The 17,911-nt window shown below is 46.6% G+C and overlaps 1 protein-coding gene across 6 annotated transcripts in view; it reads right to left on the bottom strand.

Annotated features, from left to right (window-relative positions):
- Nucleotides 1-221: 221 nt before the first annotated feature.
- Nucleotides 222-17,911, bottom strand: part of LOXHD1 (lipoxygenase homology PLAT domains 1) — a 188,597-nt gene continuing 170,907 nt past the window's right edge. For 5 of the 6 annotated variants that reach the window (XM_081212608.1, XM_081212607.1, XM_081212610.1 and 2 more), the window contains 6 exons: nucleotides 15,838-16,015; nucleotides 13,120-13,305; nucleotides 7,810-7,980; nucleotides 6,044-6,182; nucleotides 4,703-4,864; nucleotides 222-1,783 (listed from right to left, as the gene is read on the bottom strand). In XM_081212608.1, coding sequence (XP_081068734.1) covers nucleotides 1,303-1,783; nucleotides 4,703-4,864; nucleotides 6,044-6,182; nucleotides 7,810-7,980; nucleotides 13,120-13,305; nucleotides 15,838-16,015 — 1,317 coding nt within the window. In that variant the 3' untranslated portion in view covers nucleotides 222-1,302. The remainder of the gene's footprint in view (nucleotides 1,784-4,702; nucleotides 4,865-6,043; nucleotides 6,183-7,809; nucleotides 7,981-13,119; nucleotides 13,306-15,837; nucleotides 16,016-17,911) is intronic. The other variant, XR_014012837.1, reaches the window with a different exon arrangement.

The raw sequence follows: 17,911 nt of genomic DNA, 5'->3' as shown, positions 1-17,911 counted from the left end.
ATGCAGCTGAGACCCACATGCAGTGGGTGCTTGTCAATTAGGGCAAATAGGATGAGATGGTTGGATAGTGTTCTCGAAGCTACCAGCATGGGTTTGGCCAAACTGTGGGAGGCAGTGGAAGACAGGAGGACCTAGCGTGCTCTGGTCCATGGGGTCACGAAGAGTCGGACACGACTAAACGACTGAACAACAACAACAGGGCATTGTGCTACCTTCTGCTGCTCTCTCTTCCTTCTGCCCTACTAGTCCTAAAGGGAAATATATGGAGTATATATGATGCTCTGGTGTTTGTATGTAAAGTTGTATATATGGTTCTATGATTCTATAATTTGTCTTGTGAGCAACCTGTGGCCTTCAAGAAATTGTTGGACTCCAACTCACTCCCATCAGCTGGACAATTGTCAGGGATTATAGGGACTGTATTTCAACAATATTTGAAAGGCCACAGGTTCCCCATCCCTGACTTACCTCAACAGCCTGAGAATTGAACCTTGAATCTTTCATATCCAAAGCACGCACTCCATCATTCAGAGGTTTAGCTCCTAGATGGGCAGGAGATGACCAATGTTATTCCAGCTGCAAGAACATCCCTATTAACCTAATTAGAGGCAACCAATCCTAGCTTGGCATTTTCAGAACTCTGGATGGGGGTGACCAGCTCATCATACAGGATTTATTTATGCCTATAATAAAACTCAACAATATTTTAAAAGTCAACTTTATTCATGCTTAAGTACCAGCATATAATCTGGCAAAGTTAAAATGGCTCCATCGCACACACTGGAAATGTTTTTAATCAGAGAAAGGCGCCTTCTGTTTTCCATGTAAGTTGCTTTTTGTTAAAGTATTTTGTTCTTTTTCTAATTAAAAAAAGAGGATAAATCAAATAACAGCAATAATTAAAAATGTTAAAACACAGCATTTTAAAGGAATTTTAGTAATGGTTTTCCAGCGAACAGGCACTATAATGACAAATGAACTGCACATTAACGTTTTTTGTGGATTGCTCCGAAATGATTTAAACAAGGAGAAAAGAAGTTTTAAATGCAATGAAAATTTTACTGAAAAGGCGTATATTTTTACAAAATAGGGATAAACTGCTAATATTCTGTAGCAGAAGCCTGTAAGCCTGTTGAAAGGAAACTGGTTGGTTTAAATTTACATGGTAAGCAAAAATGGGTTTGTTTTGACATTCTGTTTAAGATGGGGGAAGAATGGGAACAGGGACCCAGACTGGGAAACACCATTGCCCAGCCAGGTTTAAGGATTTCAAGGGGAAAAAATGTACATTTAACGTTGCCATTAATTCCTTGGAAACAGCTCTCTGTAGGTTAACCCATCGCCTCGATTCTGATCCAGCCACTTCCCGCAGGGGAAATTTGTGGTCACGCCTGTAGCAGAGTTGGTGATCTCCACCCGTTCCACCAGCCATCCGCACGAGATCCCGGTGCTGTCGTGCTCAATGCGGACTTTTTTCAACTCCCCAAGCTCAAGGATCTCTAAGTAGAAGCGGTCGGTATTGCCCCGCTCAAAGAGGTTGCGGCACTTCTGTTTGAGCGCCCGCTTGCCGGAGTCCCCGTTCACTCCGAATATGGTGATGAGGACATTGGCGTCTGTGCCAGACCCCTTCTCAAACCCTGTCACAACAATGACCTCATATTTGACTGGCACCAAACTCCGAGCTTTGCTGGCAAAGCTCTCGATCACCTTGGCACACTCAAAGACCTTCTGGTCGCCCCTTTTCCTGCAGAGTGGTATTTTCGCATTGCACCTGAAGAAATACCTGCCAAAAGGAACAGAACAGAGCTTTGTACCTGGGACGATTAACGGCTTACCTTTCTGACCAAATATTTCGCTGCAGGGAGCTTATTTTTCTTGGGAGAGGGAAGGCACACTTTCCATAACAACTATTTTGTTGGCTTTGCTAAATCCCATTTGATTGAATGTTTTGTTATCCTTCTTTTGTTTAAATTCCTTTGGCTGGCAAACTTCCATAAGCATACCAGGCACAGAAATCCATTTAATTGGATGTGTAGCCTATTCCCCTCCACCCTGCTTCTGAAAAGTTGCAATCTCTGCCCCTTCCATTTCCCCTATCCCAATCTCAGATGACAATGATTATTTATTTCATTTATGAATCCCTTCCCACGAGGTGTCTTAAAGGTGTAATAACATATGCAAAAAAGTTACGTATATAAAAACTGTTAAAACAATTGCAAGTATGAAATAAACTTTTTCAAAAAAATCCCATGTAGCTAGCTAGATAGAGAATAAAACAGCAACAGCACATGTGTAAAAATCCATTCAGATCCAGTACGGATACCAACTGGGATAAAGATCTCTATTTCAAAAGCTTGTTGAAAGAGGAACATCTTTCGCAGGTGCCAAAAAGGCAACAGAGAAGGCGACTGTTCAATATGCAATGGGAGGGACTTTCAAAGACGTGATGCCACCACACAAAAGGCCCCAACTCTTTGCTACAAAGATGACATGAAGGCTGGCAACATTGACCCCGCTGTGTGGGAAGTCCTTGCAGATGACCATAGTACAGTCAGGTTACAGATGCTTAAGGTTGCGTTTTTTGGGGTTACAGACCGCCAAAACCTGGAAGTACCGAAATGGGTTACTTACGGGTTTCAGTGGTCGCGTATGCACAGAAGTGCTAAATAGCGTTTTGCGTATGCGCAGAAGTGTCGATTCTCAACCTGGGGGTGCACAGAAGCGCCGCTGCGGGTTTCGAACGTGTATCTCGCATGGATCAGGTTCGCAACCCAAGTGTCCACTGTACTGTACCTGGAGACACACAGGTCATGCATCCATAGCAGTGGACCAGAGGAGGAATGACCACTGGGAGGAGCTCAGAGAGAAGAAACGCCATGGTGCATCTGCAGCAGCACAACTGGATGCCTTCATCTGCCCCAGCTGCAACAAAACATGTCTCTCCCATACCAGTCTCTATAGTCACAGCAGATGCTGTAACCTTCCAACAGTTTGACTTCACTTCCAAAGGCACACTGCTCCATTGCCTCCTGAGACAGGTGGGGGCCAACAACATCAAGGGAGCAAGCTTCCTGCTAAGATGATAGCTGCAGGCTACAGTCTCTTGCTGTAAGCAGTGATAGACTGGATATGTAGGGGACGAGGCAATCTTTTGGGCAGGCTGCTCCCAGTTAGTTGCATGTGCAAATGTGACCAAACGCACGGGACACGGGTGCATTGTTAACAAAATGGGAATTTGTTTACTTTCAGTTCCAGGGCCCATACAGTCATTCCCAAACTGTGTGTTGGCATACACTAGTTGTACCACAAGGGAAGTGTGACTGGCTTCATGGGAAATTAACGAATTGAATAATTAACAGCTCTTGTGAGCCCCAAAGACTCTTACAGAGAAGGCTCTTTGGTCTGCCTCCATGTTTTTCATTGTTCTGCCTAACACTGAGCCAAAAAATGGAAAATACGGGGCTAAGATGGGTGAAAAGGTGCAACCTCTCCTTTTGCGAATTTTGAGGGACGGGAGAAAATCTTGTAATGTTACGGGCTCACGAGAAAAAGTGGGGGACATGGCAACGTTTTGTTCTTTCAAATACAATTTTTGTGCCGATGCAAAACAACCGTAGCGGTCCTATTGATGGCCCAGCAATTGCTATTTCCATGCCTTCCATGCCTTTTTTGGAATTACGACACACCATGATATGATATCTCAAGGGTCTTTTGTATCTGTGTAGCAGAGAATGGCAGCCTGTACTTAGGAATGGGGATAAATTCAGTTCAGTTCCCAATTAAAGGCCAACTTCGTTAATGTTCATTTCCTGAAACAATTCGCCAACCCCAGCACAGCCCTTCTTCAAAATTTACATTTCTCTGAATTTTGCAATGTGGTTCTCCAGCCAAGTAACGTGCACAGATATGCATTTCAAATGTGCACAAAAATTCAAATGGCATACAAGAATGCATAGATTCGGAAGGGACTAGAGATGGGGAAGAAATTTGATTTAAGAGGCAAACCTTCAAATAGGCATTTTCCGCAATAATATGTGGACCGAAACACAGATGTCATATGAAATTAGCTTTTCTTCAAATTTTGCAATGCTGTTCTCCAGCCAATTGGGGAGTGGGGGAGATGAGAAATTTAATTTTCCAAATTTGCCCATCTTTATGTATCCCACTGCAGATGGCTGTCCTTCAACTCAAGTAGGGGTGAGGTTGGAGCTAGTGCCATCATCCCTACTCTACCCACCTGCATGTTCTACTTACTCATGAGTATAATGCCTGAGTAGGAAAAACCAAGAAACATCCGGTCAAATCTGGAAAGCCAGCATCCCTATTGGTGAGCTACATTCATCTGGTTCCATCTGGTTTACCTCCTGAACAAGGGAGACATCAGTCATTCAGCCCTATAGGGGGAAGGGGGACTGTAGACTTGACCTGACACCATAGTCAGGACATGGACCTTGTTGCAACTATCCAGAAATACCACCAGATCCAGTTGTCCCCGCCACTTGTGGAATCAGTGAATGCCAGAGACATCTAGATCAGGCGTAGGGCAAACTCGGCCCTCTAGATGTTTTGGGACTACAACTCCCTTCAACCCTGACCATGGGTCCTGTTAGCTAGGGATGATGGGAGTTGTAGTCCCAAAACATCTGGAGGGCTGAGTTTGCCTATGTCTGATCTAGGGAGCTCTTTCCTACAAGCCACTTACTGGTTGTAAAGTTCCAACTCTGTGACGATAATCTCCTCAACATGCCAGTAGACTTCGGTTTTCACACTTGATTTCTTTCCATCTTTTGGACAGTGACTAACACAGATGGCCGCAATATCACCGACATTCTTGGAAGCGAACTCAAATTCGTCTGTTGCTCCTCTGGAGAACACCCCGCCCCGCAACAAAACAAAACAAAAACCCAGTGTTGATTAATATCAGAAAGTCCAGGAAACAGTTGTGATGAGAGGACAGAATTCATACAAGGTTGGAAGGTTGTGGACTCTCCTTCCTTGGAGATTTCTAAGCAGAGGCTGGATGGCCATCTGTCATGGATGCTTCAGTTGTGATTCCTGCATTGCAGTGGGTTGGACTAGATGACCCTCAGGGTCCCTTCCAACTCTACAATGCTGATTCTGTTATTTATAGTCTGCCTTTCACCTGAAGTTCCCAGGGTGGGTATACTTAAAATCCAGAGGAAAGTTAAACAATAATATTAAAACAGGCCAATGTAAATTTCCATTCAAATGAAGCAGCAACAATATAAATCCAGTCCTCTGTACCTCATCCTTCACCAAAAGCCTGCGTCTTCCTCCAATGGCATTATATTGGAGGAAGGGTCAACTCTCGGTGGTAGAGTGTAAGTGTCGGGGACCATGCTGAGAAGAAGTATAGATTTAGAACAGTGGTTTGCAGAGGGACATAGTTCAGAAGACAGAAGTTGGGAAGAACTGGGCGGTGAACAGTTAGGAGAAGAAGAACTGGGGGAGAAAGTTAACAGGCTCACTTTCGCTGAAAACGTCCATCCGCTCAGCCCAAGGTCAAGGAGAACAGATAAGGTGGCAGCACAGAAAGCAAAGTGGTTGTGAAATCAGGTTGCAAGACACGGAAGTGACGTGGGTGACTAGGGGGGAAGTGGGTGGTACCCTTAAATGGGAGCACCTTCATGCCTAGAAATGGATTCTTTGTTCTCTTGCTGTGATCATTAAAATTTCTAACCGGTAAGAGACTCTTTGTGCTTTGTTCTGTTTATCTACTGCCAAAGGGGGAGAGGAAGCTAAGTCCCTGAAGCCTGACAGTAAGCTTTCCATGTAGAAGGTTGGAGGTTCAACTGGCAACATCTCCAGGCAGATGCTGGGAGAGATTCCCTCTCTGAAACCCTGGAAAGCCACTGCCAGCCAGTGTAGGCAATGCAAAGGTAAATGGACCACTGGTCAGATTCAATATAAGGCAACCTGCTAGAAGAGGAATTTCCTGTTAGACAGAGAGGAATGCCTCTTCTGCAACAAAATTGCTATCAGCAGTCATCGTTGCCATATATTATTAAGACCACCCACATACCTTAAAAATCTCCTTTTTTTGGGTGAGTTCTCCAGAAGGAACTCTTTCGACCGTCCCTTCTTCCCCTCGAAAATAAGAGAGACGTTCTCCTTTGTCTCTGCGTCATCTCGGTCACTTGTGACTGTCTCGATCTTGTAAGCTTGGAAGTCAGAAAAGAGCTTATGGTGAATTGGGGGAAAGAGACAGGCCCTCAGCCCTTCCTAGTTCATAGCTGCCATTTGAGCTTGCAGGCTTCGTTTGCTATTAAGAGTGTCTGTTTCACATGCGTCATATCTGACAACATGTAAAGGGGGAAAGGTCTGGGCTTCTTCTCCTGGCTTAAAGAAGGATGGGGAGCTTGTGACCTTCTCCAGATGTTGCAGGACTACAACACCCATCAGCCCCACCAAGGATGGCCAATAGTCAGGGATTATGGGAGTTGTAGTTCAGCAGCACTTGAATAGCCACAGGCTCCCTAGCCCTGCACCTTCTACCTAGTGCACAATGAACATAGAATAAGATGAATGAAGAGTCTTTAAGATGCTTGTTCAATAGCAGCATGACCTAGTAACTCTTTTCAGGTGTTAAAGCTGTGGGCAACAGTAACTTAGCTCTACTCCCCCCCCCAACATTTTTGTTGCATTTAAACTCGGGAAGGTAGAGAATTGTACCTGTGGAACATTTTAGAACAGCCCATGATACTGTTTATTCAGACAAGTGGGGCAAAGTGGGGCATCAACACCACTGGCCCAGATTTCACCAGCTCCAAAGCGGTCCCCGCATTTGCTGTTTCCATGCCCTGATGCAGATGTTGAGGTATGGGCCCTCTGTAAAAGGTAAAGGTAAAGGGACTCCTGACCATTAGGTCCAGTCGTGACCAACTCTGGGGTGGCAGCGCTCATCTTGCTTTATTGGCCGAGGGAGCTGGCGTACAGCTTCCGAGTCATGTGGCCAGCATGACTAAGCTGCTTCTGGCGAACCAGAGCAGCGCACGGAAATGGTGATTACCTTCCTGCCGGAGTGGTACCTAATTATCTACTTGCACGTTGACGTGCTTTCGAACTGCTAGGTTGGCAGGAACAGGGACCAAGCAACGGTAGCTCACCCCGTCGTGGGGATTCGAACCGCCAACCTTCTGATTGGCAAGCCCTAAGCTCTGTGGTTTAACCCACAGTGCCACCCGTGTCCCTGGGGCCCTCTGTAAACCTTCACAAAAACAGGACACCCCATTGCACAGGGGCGCTGGTTGCATGAAACCCTCTGCTTAAACAGAGACAGATTTGGGGGAGTGCAACCAGTTGCACTGGGTGCAGAGCCTCAGGGGTGCTGCAAATATGATGTAGAATGGAAGGCAAGAAGCAGGGGGCCACTGAATTCTGGCATCGCACAGGGGGCTGATGAAATCTGAGCCCCCTGAAGGCCACTGTCATGAGCAATTGTTTAGGTGCAAGATTCCCCTCATTGGGCAGTGCCAGTGGTGTGCCAAATGTCAAGTGGAGAACAGCTCAGTCAGTAGAGCATGGGACTCTTAATCTCATGGTTGTGGGTTCAAGCCCCACGTTGGGCAAAAGATTCCTGCATTGCAGAGAGTTGGAGTAGATGATCTTTGTGGTCCCTTCTAACTCTACAATTCTATGGTTTGATGACCAGTGGCATAATCCTGCTACTCCACATGGAGCTTCCACCTGTGGAAAATGTTGGAGGAAGGCTAGCATGACTTCTGTTTTAAATAAAATGGCTACCACAAGTTTCCCCCTCCACTGCCCAGCTCTCCCATTTAGACCTACAGGTGCGTTCCTTCAGTTCCAGGATGTCATTATTGGCACAAGCCAGCTCTCGGAGGAGCTGCCCATCGTCTTCGCTCTTCGCCAGCCAGCGATCACACTGGAAGCGGAACATCTTGTCCATCAGGGAGTCTTCTATATCGATGTACTCCAAGTGCCAGCCGGGTGCTATACCTGGTGGAAAGGAAGCATCTCGTTACTTGGGGGACATGAAGCAGGTTCGGCTGCCGCCACCTACAGGTAGGGATGTCAAAGAAGTCCAACAAAAACGGGAATGGAAATCACTGGTGTTCACTTGTTTGTCCAACATCTGGAACGGAAACCAATGGAAATCCAGTGAACACAGTATTTGCTGCTGTTGTTATTTTCAGCCTGCAAACAGTATGAAATTGATTGTGTCTTCCCTTCCACTTATACCGTGTCTCCTTTCTGCTGAAATAAATGGGGTGGAATAAGATAACGAAGGCAGCACGTCTATCACATCAGATATTCATTTTTATTTTAAGCTACATTTGAATCGCTTCTTTTATTGCATCGCCAAGCCTGGACACTGAGGTCCAGCTCTGAGGGCCTTCTGGCAGTTCCTTCATTGCAAGAAGTGAGGTTACACGGAACCAGGCAGAGGGCCTTCTCTGTAGTGGCACCCGCCCTGTGGAACGTCCTCCCATCAGATGTCAAACAGATTTGACTTTTAGAAGACATCTGAAGGCAGCCCTGTTCAGGAAGGGGTCTTAATGGTCAGTGTTTTATTGTGTTTGTAATATTTGGGGGATGGGGAGCAACCCACAGTGGCTGGGGAAACCCAGTCAGAAAGGTGGCATAGAAATAAAGTTGTTGTTGTTGCTGCTGCTGCTGCTGTTGATGTCGTCATACAGTGGTACCTCGGGTTACATACACTTCAGGTAACAGACGCTTCAGGTTACAGACTCCACTAACCCAGAAATAGTACCTCAGGTTAAGAACTTTGCTTCAGGATGAGAACAGAAATCAGCAGCAGCGGTGCAGCGGCAGTGGGAGGCCCCATTAGCTAAAGTGGTATCTCAGGTTAAGAACAGTTTCAGGTTAAGAACGGACCTCCGGACCGAATTAAGTTCTTAACCCAAGGTACCACCGTATTACATTTCAATTCCACCTAATTCTGTTTGATTCAGATTGCAACTTCATAAAACGCAATGTGCAAGAAACAGAAGAATCAATGAAAACGCAATTAAAAATCATACAGCACACAGAAGAAGAAGAAGAACAAGAGTTTGGATTTGATATCCCGCCTTTCACTCCCTTTAAGGAGTCTCAAAGCTGCTAACATTCTCCTTTCCCTTCCTCCCCCACAACAAACATTCTGTGAGGTGAGTGGGGCTGAGAGACTTCAAAGAAGTATGACTGGCCCAAGGTCACCCAGCAGCTGCATGTGGAGGAGCGGAGACTCAAACCCGGTTCCCCAGATTACGAGACTACCGCTCTTAACCACTACACCACACTGGCTCTCACATTATACCTGCTGCAATAGGTGGGGAAAATCATTAGCTGGTTGGCCAAGACCCTCAGCATTTTTTTAAGTGGTCCATGGAGGTGGGGGGAGTTTGGGAACCCCACTGTGGAGGGAAGCAGCATTGCACTGAGCCAGCCCCTTGGTCCATCTGCTGTCTACACAGGCATGCAATGAAGGAGCATCTCCACTCCCATCATTCTACCCAGACACTGAGGTCCAGCGCCGAGGGCCTTCTGGCGGTTCCCTCACTGCGAGATGCCAAGTTACAGGGAACCAGGCAGAGGGCCTTCTCGGTAGTGGCACCCGCCCTGTGGAACGCCCTCCCACCAGATGTCAAAGAGAACAACAACTACCAAACTTTTAGAAGGCAGTCCTGTTTAGAGAAGCTTTTAATGTTTGATGTATTACAGTATTTTAATATTTTGTTGGAAGCTGCCCAGAGTGGCTGGGGAAGCCCAGCCAGATGGGCGGAGTATAAATATGATGATGATGATGACGATGATTATGACTCTCCAGGTTTCAATCAGGAGACATTCCTGGAGATACTGAGGATTCAACCTGGAGCCTTCTGCAAGCAGAGCAGACGCTCTACCACTGAACTAAGCCCCTGTCCTTAGTCAAAAGCCTCTTTCCCCTGGATTTAATTTACCTGGGGGGAATTAGGAGTGCTGGGCCACCCCTGCCTGCTGCTGTTGGCGGAGTCTCCCTATTCCTATGGCCCCCTGTTGTATGGAAATCCAGGCCTGCTCATCCAATTACATACCTGCCATTTCCCATCACTTAACAACAATGAGAAGAAGGAGGAAAAGTGAGGAGCAGAAAAATCTAGCCCAGGCCCTGCTTGCCTGCCAGCCCTTAATTAAGCCTTGAGCTCCAGAAGGCAGGGTTTTGTTAGAGGATTACCCAGGACCGCCATGTGTGCTGGAAGACACCAGGCTCAGGGTTTTTCTTCTTTGGCATCCCTGGAGAAGCAAACCCTTGACAAATAAATGCTCTGTCTCCCAAAGCCCTGTCTCCAGCAGTTTGGGAAGAGAGTCTTCAGCAAACAGAAGACAAAAAAGGGGGGAGTGAAAGGAACCACAACGTCCGCCTGCGGTGAGAGGAGGAGCGGCTGGGCACTGCGGTGGGAATTGGGGGTTGGCGGACGATCACCCGGTGGCTGGAGGCAAGCCAGCTCTCTGAGCCTGGACCCTGCTATTGGATGGAGGGCAGCTGGCGAAGAAGCCAAACCAGAAGGGAGCTGCTTCTCTGCTCAGGAAGAAAGCAAAATAGTTGCTTGGGCAAATAGCTGTGCTTTGAATAGCACTAGGTGTGAATTACATGGGAATGGGGGAAGCTCTCTCTTCCTTTAGTGATGGTCCACTTTCTATATTTTTTAGAAGGCTACAACAGATCTATTATTTGAACCCCCTACCTCTGTTGAAGGGCTCTCCAGGGAGCCCGGACTATGGAGTAGGCACAGTGTTTTGTTCCCAATCAGTGAGTGTCCAGTAACCTCCTGCTAACCTCCTGGAACTTTTTGTACCACAAATGATCCAGCTTAATTATATTTTTGCTCTACTTTTCATAGAATTGTAGAGTTGGAAGGGACCTGCCTTAAATAGGGCAGGCCACACCCCCAGAGCCAGCCAATTGGCTGGCCAGGGTGTGACGTGGCCAGGAATCCCCCCCCCCAATCGTGTGGGGCTGGGCTCCAGCCACTGCGCGTGTGGTGGGGCCGTGAAGCCCCCAACCCCACCTCCTCTGTTGGGCGGAAGTGGCTTTACTGTTGGTAAATGAGCCACCATAGCTGCTAGAGGACCGTGAAAATTTATGTCCACCCATGTACTTGTCTACCCATGTACTATCTGAAACCAAAGGGTTGAATTGGTTGCCAGATGGGAATCTCCCCCCACCCCCAGTTCTCCTACCCCACTAAGGATTTTATACAGTGCTTTTTTCAATTAAAAAAAAAGTTTAGGGGTACTCTCATTTTGACTCAAGAAAACCACTATTTTATAGTTCAAATCGGGGGAAATAAATACAGTAAATGGACAAGAGTACAGAGAGTCACAAAGTGTTTAGGGGTATGGGTACACCCAGAAATAAAGCGCTGACTTTATCTATCTTGAACCATCCCAACATTCAATGCATGTGTTGTAAGATGGAGAAAAACCCGCTTTCTCCATGCAGCACACAGTTTGATAAACTTCTATCATGTCGTCTCTGGGTCATTTTTTCTCTAAACGAAAAAGCCCCCAATAGCTGCAACCTTTGCTCATAGGGGAAGCACTGTATAGGGAACAGATCTCTCTAGATGCCCTCAGGAATCTTCCCATGCCACATCCTTGGGCCTCACCCATTGCTAGTCCTTCCCAATACCATTTTTAAACATTTGCCCTGCTGGGATTTTGATAAACCCACTTCCACCCTGCAGAGGAGGTGGGATTGCAGGCGTCATGGCCCAACCCCCTGTGCAGTAGCTGGAGCCCAGCCCCTGCATGATTGGGGGAATCTCGGCCGTGTTACCCCCTGGCCAGCCAATCGGCTGGCTTTGGGGGCGTGGCCCTCCCAATTTAAACGCAGGCATGGCCAGGGATCTCCCTCTTTTCCCGCATACCAGCTGTTCCTGCTTTTCCCACCCTCCCGCCCTATAAGGTTTTCGTTCCTTGACCTTGCTATGGACCTTGGTTGGTCGCCATTGAGGGGCCTGGTAGGAATTTTTCCACTCGGCAAATTGGCACCAGCCACTTGGTTTTCGCCTACCTCGTAGCAAATCGTCACAACTTTCTTAGTATTGGCGGTTAGGCATTGGTATTGTTTTGTAGATGGAAGAAGAGAGGAAGCGCCATCACCTGCCCCGCATATTGAAGGGTAGTCCGATAAAGGAATTCGGGGGGGGTGGCCCTGTCCGAAGCCTATGGAGGTGAGGGCCTAAGACACGCCCCCGAGCGGTGACCCCGAGGGAGTTCCTAGTTGATGTGCATCAGCAGGACTCCCCCTACTGGTGGTTAACCCTTCCTGGACTTCAAGCAAACAGGCTGAAGCCGGATAGTCTGTTAGGATCAATGCCTAAGCCAATACCGCTCATCACCTGTAACCAATAAGTTGTGGCCATATTTAGCCCATTAACCTTAAATAATTGTGTCATGTGTCTTTATTTCCACTGGGGGGGAGACGGGAAACCACCACACAATACTTCCTGCTTGCTTTGATAGAAAATGGAAAGATATTTTTGTGTGTGATCCTCTGAGTTTTGTGTAGCTGGTTTGTCGTTTACCTTACAAAAGTGAGAGTCACATGCATTGTTCCAATCAGTTTCCCCTCTGTGATCAGCACCCCCTACTATGTGCCACCATGAAGAAATACAGCCCGCAAAGTGTTAGTTTCTGTTCATATCACTGTGCAGCTGCTTGGAGTCACAGGACTCTGTTTACATTCCAGAGACCTTCCAGACTGTGGGAAGTCTCATGGGAGGGGAGATGGGATGTGACGTTAGTGGTTTCCTTTGTTCCTTTGTTCAGTTGCTCTCTGCTTTCATAGAGAGAGGATGTGTTTTTTGTCTGCGTAGTTGGGATAATAAAACTCTTTGCAATGTAGCCCAAACCTCTCGTCTCTTTCCTGTGCTGGAAACTCTGCTGAATGGAACGTGCCTTGGAGCCTTATCAAAGGCTCAGGTCGTTAAACACGTCATGAGGCGATTCCGAAGGACTCCGGGGAAGAAAATGAGCTTTATCAGCTTGGCTGAGCGGAGATCCCGACACAAAGCAGAAATGGTACCCCCCTTCGACCCCTTAAAATAAACCTTTGTTAAAATAAACAAACAAACAAACCATCTTTGTTACCTGTATTGTCATGCCAGATCCGCACTTTGCAGAGATCCCCAAGACTGAGTATATCGGAGAAATAGAAAACATCCAACTGGTTCCTCTCAAACTTGTTGGACGTGTTTGCTTCTTTAAGAGCCAAAGTCCCGGAGTCCCCGTTCTCCCCAAAGATGATCATGAAGACATTGGCATCTGTTCCAGCTGCTGCAGGGAGAAAGAGAGAGAACAGATTACTGCAGCACGTTATATGTAGGGCTGCCTCTGAAGACCGCTTGGAAACTTCAGCTGGTGAAAAATTTGCCCAGATATGGAATCAAGAAGAATTGCCGACGAAAGAAGAATGGCAGACGAAATTAATGAACTACGCAGAATTAGATAAAATGACAGGAAGGATTCGAAACCTGCGAGACCAGAGATTCACAGAAGATTGGAAGAAATTTACGAATTATTTGAAGAGCAACTGTAATCAACAAGTAACGGTGGTAGGACTGGTAGGAAATAGGGACGTCCTAAGGAAAAGAGAAGGGACACGGGTGGCACTGTGGTCTAAACCACAGAGCCTAGGGCTTGCCGATCAGAAGGTTGGCAGTTCAAATCCCGCGACGCGGTGAGCTCCCGTTGCTCGGTCCCTGCTCCTGCCAACCTAGCAGTTCGAAAGCACGTCAAAGTGCAAGTAGATAAATAGGTACTGCTCCAGCAGGAAGGTAAACGGTATTTCCATGCGCTGCTCTGGTTCGCCAAAAGTGGCTTAGTCATGCTGTACGCCGGCTCCCTCGGCCAATAAAGCGAGATGAGCACTGCAACCCCAGAGTCGGCCACGACTGGACCTAATGGTCAGGGGTCCCTTTACCTTTACCTTACCCAGATGCTTAGACAGTTGAGGCAATCTTAATCTATTTTAGTATTTTAACTTATGCATATTTTTAAAGCAGGCTTTTGAACCCACCCCCCAAATTTTCTGTTTTCTGTTTTGTAAACCAGTTTGAGGTTCCATACAATCAGGTGGCATATAAATTTTATGAAATCTATGAATCATACTAAATCAAGATCTCTGAAGTCCATTCTGGAGTAATGTGGATTACGGCCTTTAGCTGGCTGCCCCTGTTCTGTGGAGCAGCATCCCTGTTGACACACGATTACGACAAGTGCTCACTATCTCCACTTCCGGAAACAACTGAAGACATGTTTGTTCTGACAAGCTTTCCCAGCTGAACAAATAGTTCGCTGCCGTGGCATTGCTTATTATCTGCCGTTCTTTCCCCTGTTGCTTTTAACTGCGTTTTTAGCAGATTTTATTGCATTCTGTACATCGCCTTAGACCTTTGCGGAAGGAGATAAATAAAACAAAGAGCTAAGAGTTGCTGTGGAATCCTCCTGGAGGCTGGCAAAGCAAAGGACTGTTTTGGGTTAGGGTACACCTGCAAAACATCTCCAAACCCTGCACAGAATATGACAGCTCATCTCTCGTGGTGCTATGATGACATACGAATCAGGTTATTGTCTCTGTGCTGACAGATGCCGCAGTCGAGTGAGTTCCAAACCTGCATGTGCCTCAGTCGGATGTAACATTATGCTGACTGCTGTATAATCTGATCAAAAACAAACTCAGCTCATTCATTCCCTAATTTGTTTTTCCCCACTGACTCATAACAAAATAGAACCCACTGTTGTTAAAAAACTATCACCCTTCATTTCCTGGAAAAGAGAAGATGGATGTGCTCGTGTTGACATCTGAAGCTCTCTTCTTTGGGAGCCAAAGTGCGCTCGCTCGCTCTCTCTCTCTCTCTCTCTCTCTCTCTCTCTCTCTCTCTCACACACACACACACACACACACACACACACACACATTGGAGAAGGTTTGCCAGAGTACGAAAGAGGTAAGGTAAGGTAAGGTAAAGGCAAAAGACCCCTGGAAGGTTAAGTCCAGTCAAAGGTGACTTTGGGGTGCGGCGCTCACCTCGCTTTTCAGACCGAGGGAGCTGGTGTTTGTCCACAGACAACTTTTCAGGTGCCATGTGGCCAGCAGGAATAAACCGCTTCTGGTGCAACAGAACACCGTGATGAGTGCCAGAGTGCACGAAAATGCCATTTACCTTCCTGACACAACGGTACCTATTTATCTGCTTGCACTGGTGTGCTTTCAAACTGCTAGGTTGACAGGAGCTGGAACAGAGCAACAAGAGCTCACCCCGCCGTGCGGATTCGAACCGCTGACCTTCTGATCAGTTAAGTCCAAGAGGCTCAGTGGTTTAGACCACAGTGTCACCCGTGTCCTTTCAAAGTACGAAAGAATCAGCAATCAAGGAGATCAAGTGTGCTTGTTGTTCAACTTGTTTAAATAATAATTCACAAGTTCTTTGATAATACCTCCTGCCTCTTTTATAAGTAAATATCTACTAGTTCCTCACATTACACATTCTCCAAGACGTCTGAGGGATTTCATGGGTAGCCAAAAAGAGCATCAATCTGGGTAGGAATATTTCCTAAAGAGATCCGTGCATCTGTCAACTGATACCAAATATTTCCAAAAGCAAAATGCTAAGCAAAACTTGAAGGTTCCTCTTCTCTGGCAGAACATCTAAGGATGTCAACGGAGTTTCAAGAAACCTACTAAAATTTCCTTAAGAATTATTTCCGTGGACAGACATAGTGGGTTAGTGACAGTAGTGAATCTATCACAGCAGGGAAAACTCACTGGTTTCTTGTAGAACTGGATGCAACAAATGTTAAACATACCTCCGACATCGCTGGTTTTAACCTGAATCGTATATTCAGTATAATCCATCATCTGCTCATCATCGATTACTGCCGGAATCTCCCATTCCAGGGTGAGATTGTCTCCCCACTGCGTGGAAAGCCATTCATTGTATGCAAACACGGTCACCTCTTGAGTGGTCAGATTCTTCATGGTGATCTAGGGGGGAACCAAACCAAAGGAAAGTGTTCAGTCTGAATTAGGACCCTTTGGATAGCCCTAAAAGAAAGCTTCAGCAACACCCACTGGGGAATTTTTACTCTTAGGGTGTGGGGTGGGGCAGAGCTGTGGACTCCAGCATCACTGATGCTTACCAGTACAAGTGGTGTGGTAGGGTTAGGGGCACACAGTTGCAATGGTGGGACTATTTATATGAATAACCATAGTTTAGAGGTCCCGGGCCCTAAGGAAGTCAGACTATCCTCCACCAGGGCCAGGGCCTTCTCAGTGATGGCTCCGACCTGGTGGAATGCTCTGTCCCATGAGACTAGGGCCCTGCAGGATTTAACCTCTTTCCATCGGGCCTGTAAGTCAGAGCTATTCCGTCTGGCCTTTAATTTGAATTCAGCCTGATCTTTTATTTCCCTTCCCTTCCCTCCCCCTCCCCTTTTATGAAGATCACCCACTCTGAGACCCCACAGCTAATTCTCCCCCGGCCTCCTCACTGGCCCAAGTAGGACCAATTCAGCCAGCTAGCCCTGGGGATTATCTAATGCTTATTTCCCCTAAACTGATTTTTGAATTTTGAATTTTATTGTTATTCATGTTTTTATACTGTATTTTATGCTGCTTTTATAATTAAGTGTTTTAAATTTGTTGTTAGCCGCCCTGAGCCCAGTTGAAAAGGCCCTGGCTCTGGTTGAGGCTAATCTGAATTCCTTAGGGCCCAGGACCTCTAGGGTGTTGCTATTTATGGACCTTAAGGTCCTCCGCGGGGCATACTGGTAGGGAGATGCTAGGCTGTATAAGGGAAAGACATACACACCCCTGCTCCCTCTCCTTCCAACCCCATCTTCCCCTTTGCCATTCCCCCATACCTGACCAAACCCCTTTCCTTTTCTACATGATCCACCCCGTCACCTATTCCTCCCACCCCATTAATCAGCTTGTCTGGGCATGCCAGCCGTTCCTCATGCTGAAGCTGGTGTGGTCAATGATAACTGCAGAGCATGACGACACCTTACGTTTTTATGTATATAGGAAGATATGAAAGACTTTCTTTTGGGGAAGCTATCAGGCCAAGCAAAGGTTACAGCTTTGGGTGCTGGATAGAAGTTTCAGTCCGGAGACGCAGGATATATATGTCTGTTCTGAAGTCTTTTGCTCCATAGCTGGCAAGTATATAAATTCAATCAACATAAATAATATAAACATAAGTACGGAGGCGGGCTTGTGAACCATTGTAATTTCTTCCTATTGCAAACTGTGATACTTCTCCAATGGCAGACTCCTAATTGAAACAACCCATTCATTTTTTAATTGGCAACTCTGATCTGCTGTTTACAATTGGTGGGAGGGTGGAGATTTTGTCAGTTTTTTGAGACAGGAAAACTCAGAGTATCATGCCTGAGTTTCCATGTAGCAACAAATGGTTAATTAACGAGGTTGATGGCTTCATTTGCCTTCTCATCTTGTCTGCTTAGCACTGACAGTGCACCATCTGTCTGACATTCCAGCTCTGCCCCCACAAGTCCTCCCGTCTGCTCGTTCTCCTATAAACACGCCGCCGACAGAAATTCAAGGGAGCTCAGATTCGTCCTCACACCAGCCTGACTCCCCTTTTGAAACCTACGAAGATGCATTTGCGAGTGTGTTACTCATCAGTGCTTTGGAGGGAGGTGAGAGTGCACTGCATGCACTGGAAGAGAAGCAGCGGAAGAAATCTACATTCAGCACCAAATTCCACAGTGCGAAGGACGGAATTCTCCTGCAGCCTCTATAAATCTTGCAGAGCACGGCGATGTACACAGATCAGCTTAATTTGCTCTGGAACGTATAAATATATCAGATAGCTTATTCTGCTTCCAACACGGACCTGTAATTGCGTGGTGTGTT

The sequence above is a fragment of the Podarcis bocagei genome, assembly GCF_964188305.1.
Source record: "Podarcis bocagei genome assembly, chromosome: 11".
Taxonomy (NCBI): Eukaryota; Metazoa; Chordata; class Lepidosauria; order Squamata; family Lacertidae; genus Podarcis; species Podarcis bocagei.
Note: the sequence above shows the minus strand (reverse complement) of the source record. Positions and strands in the feature narration are given on the sequence as shown.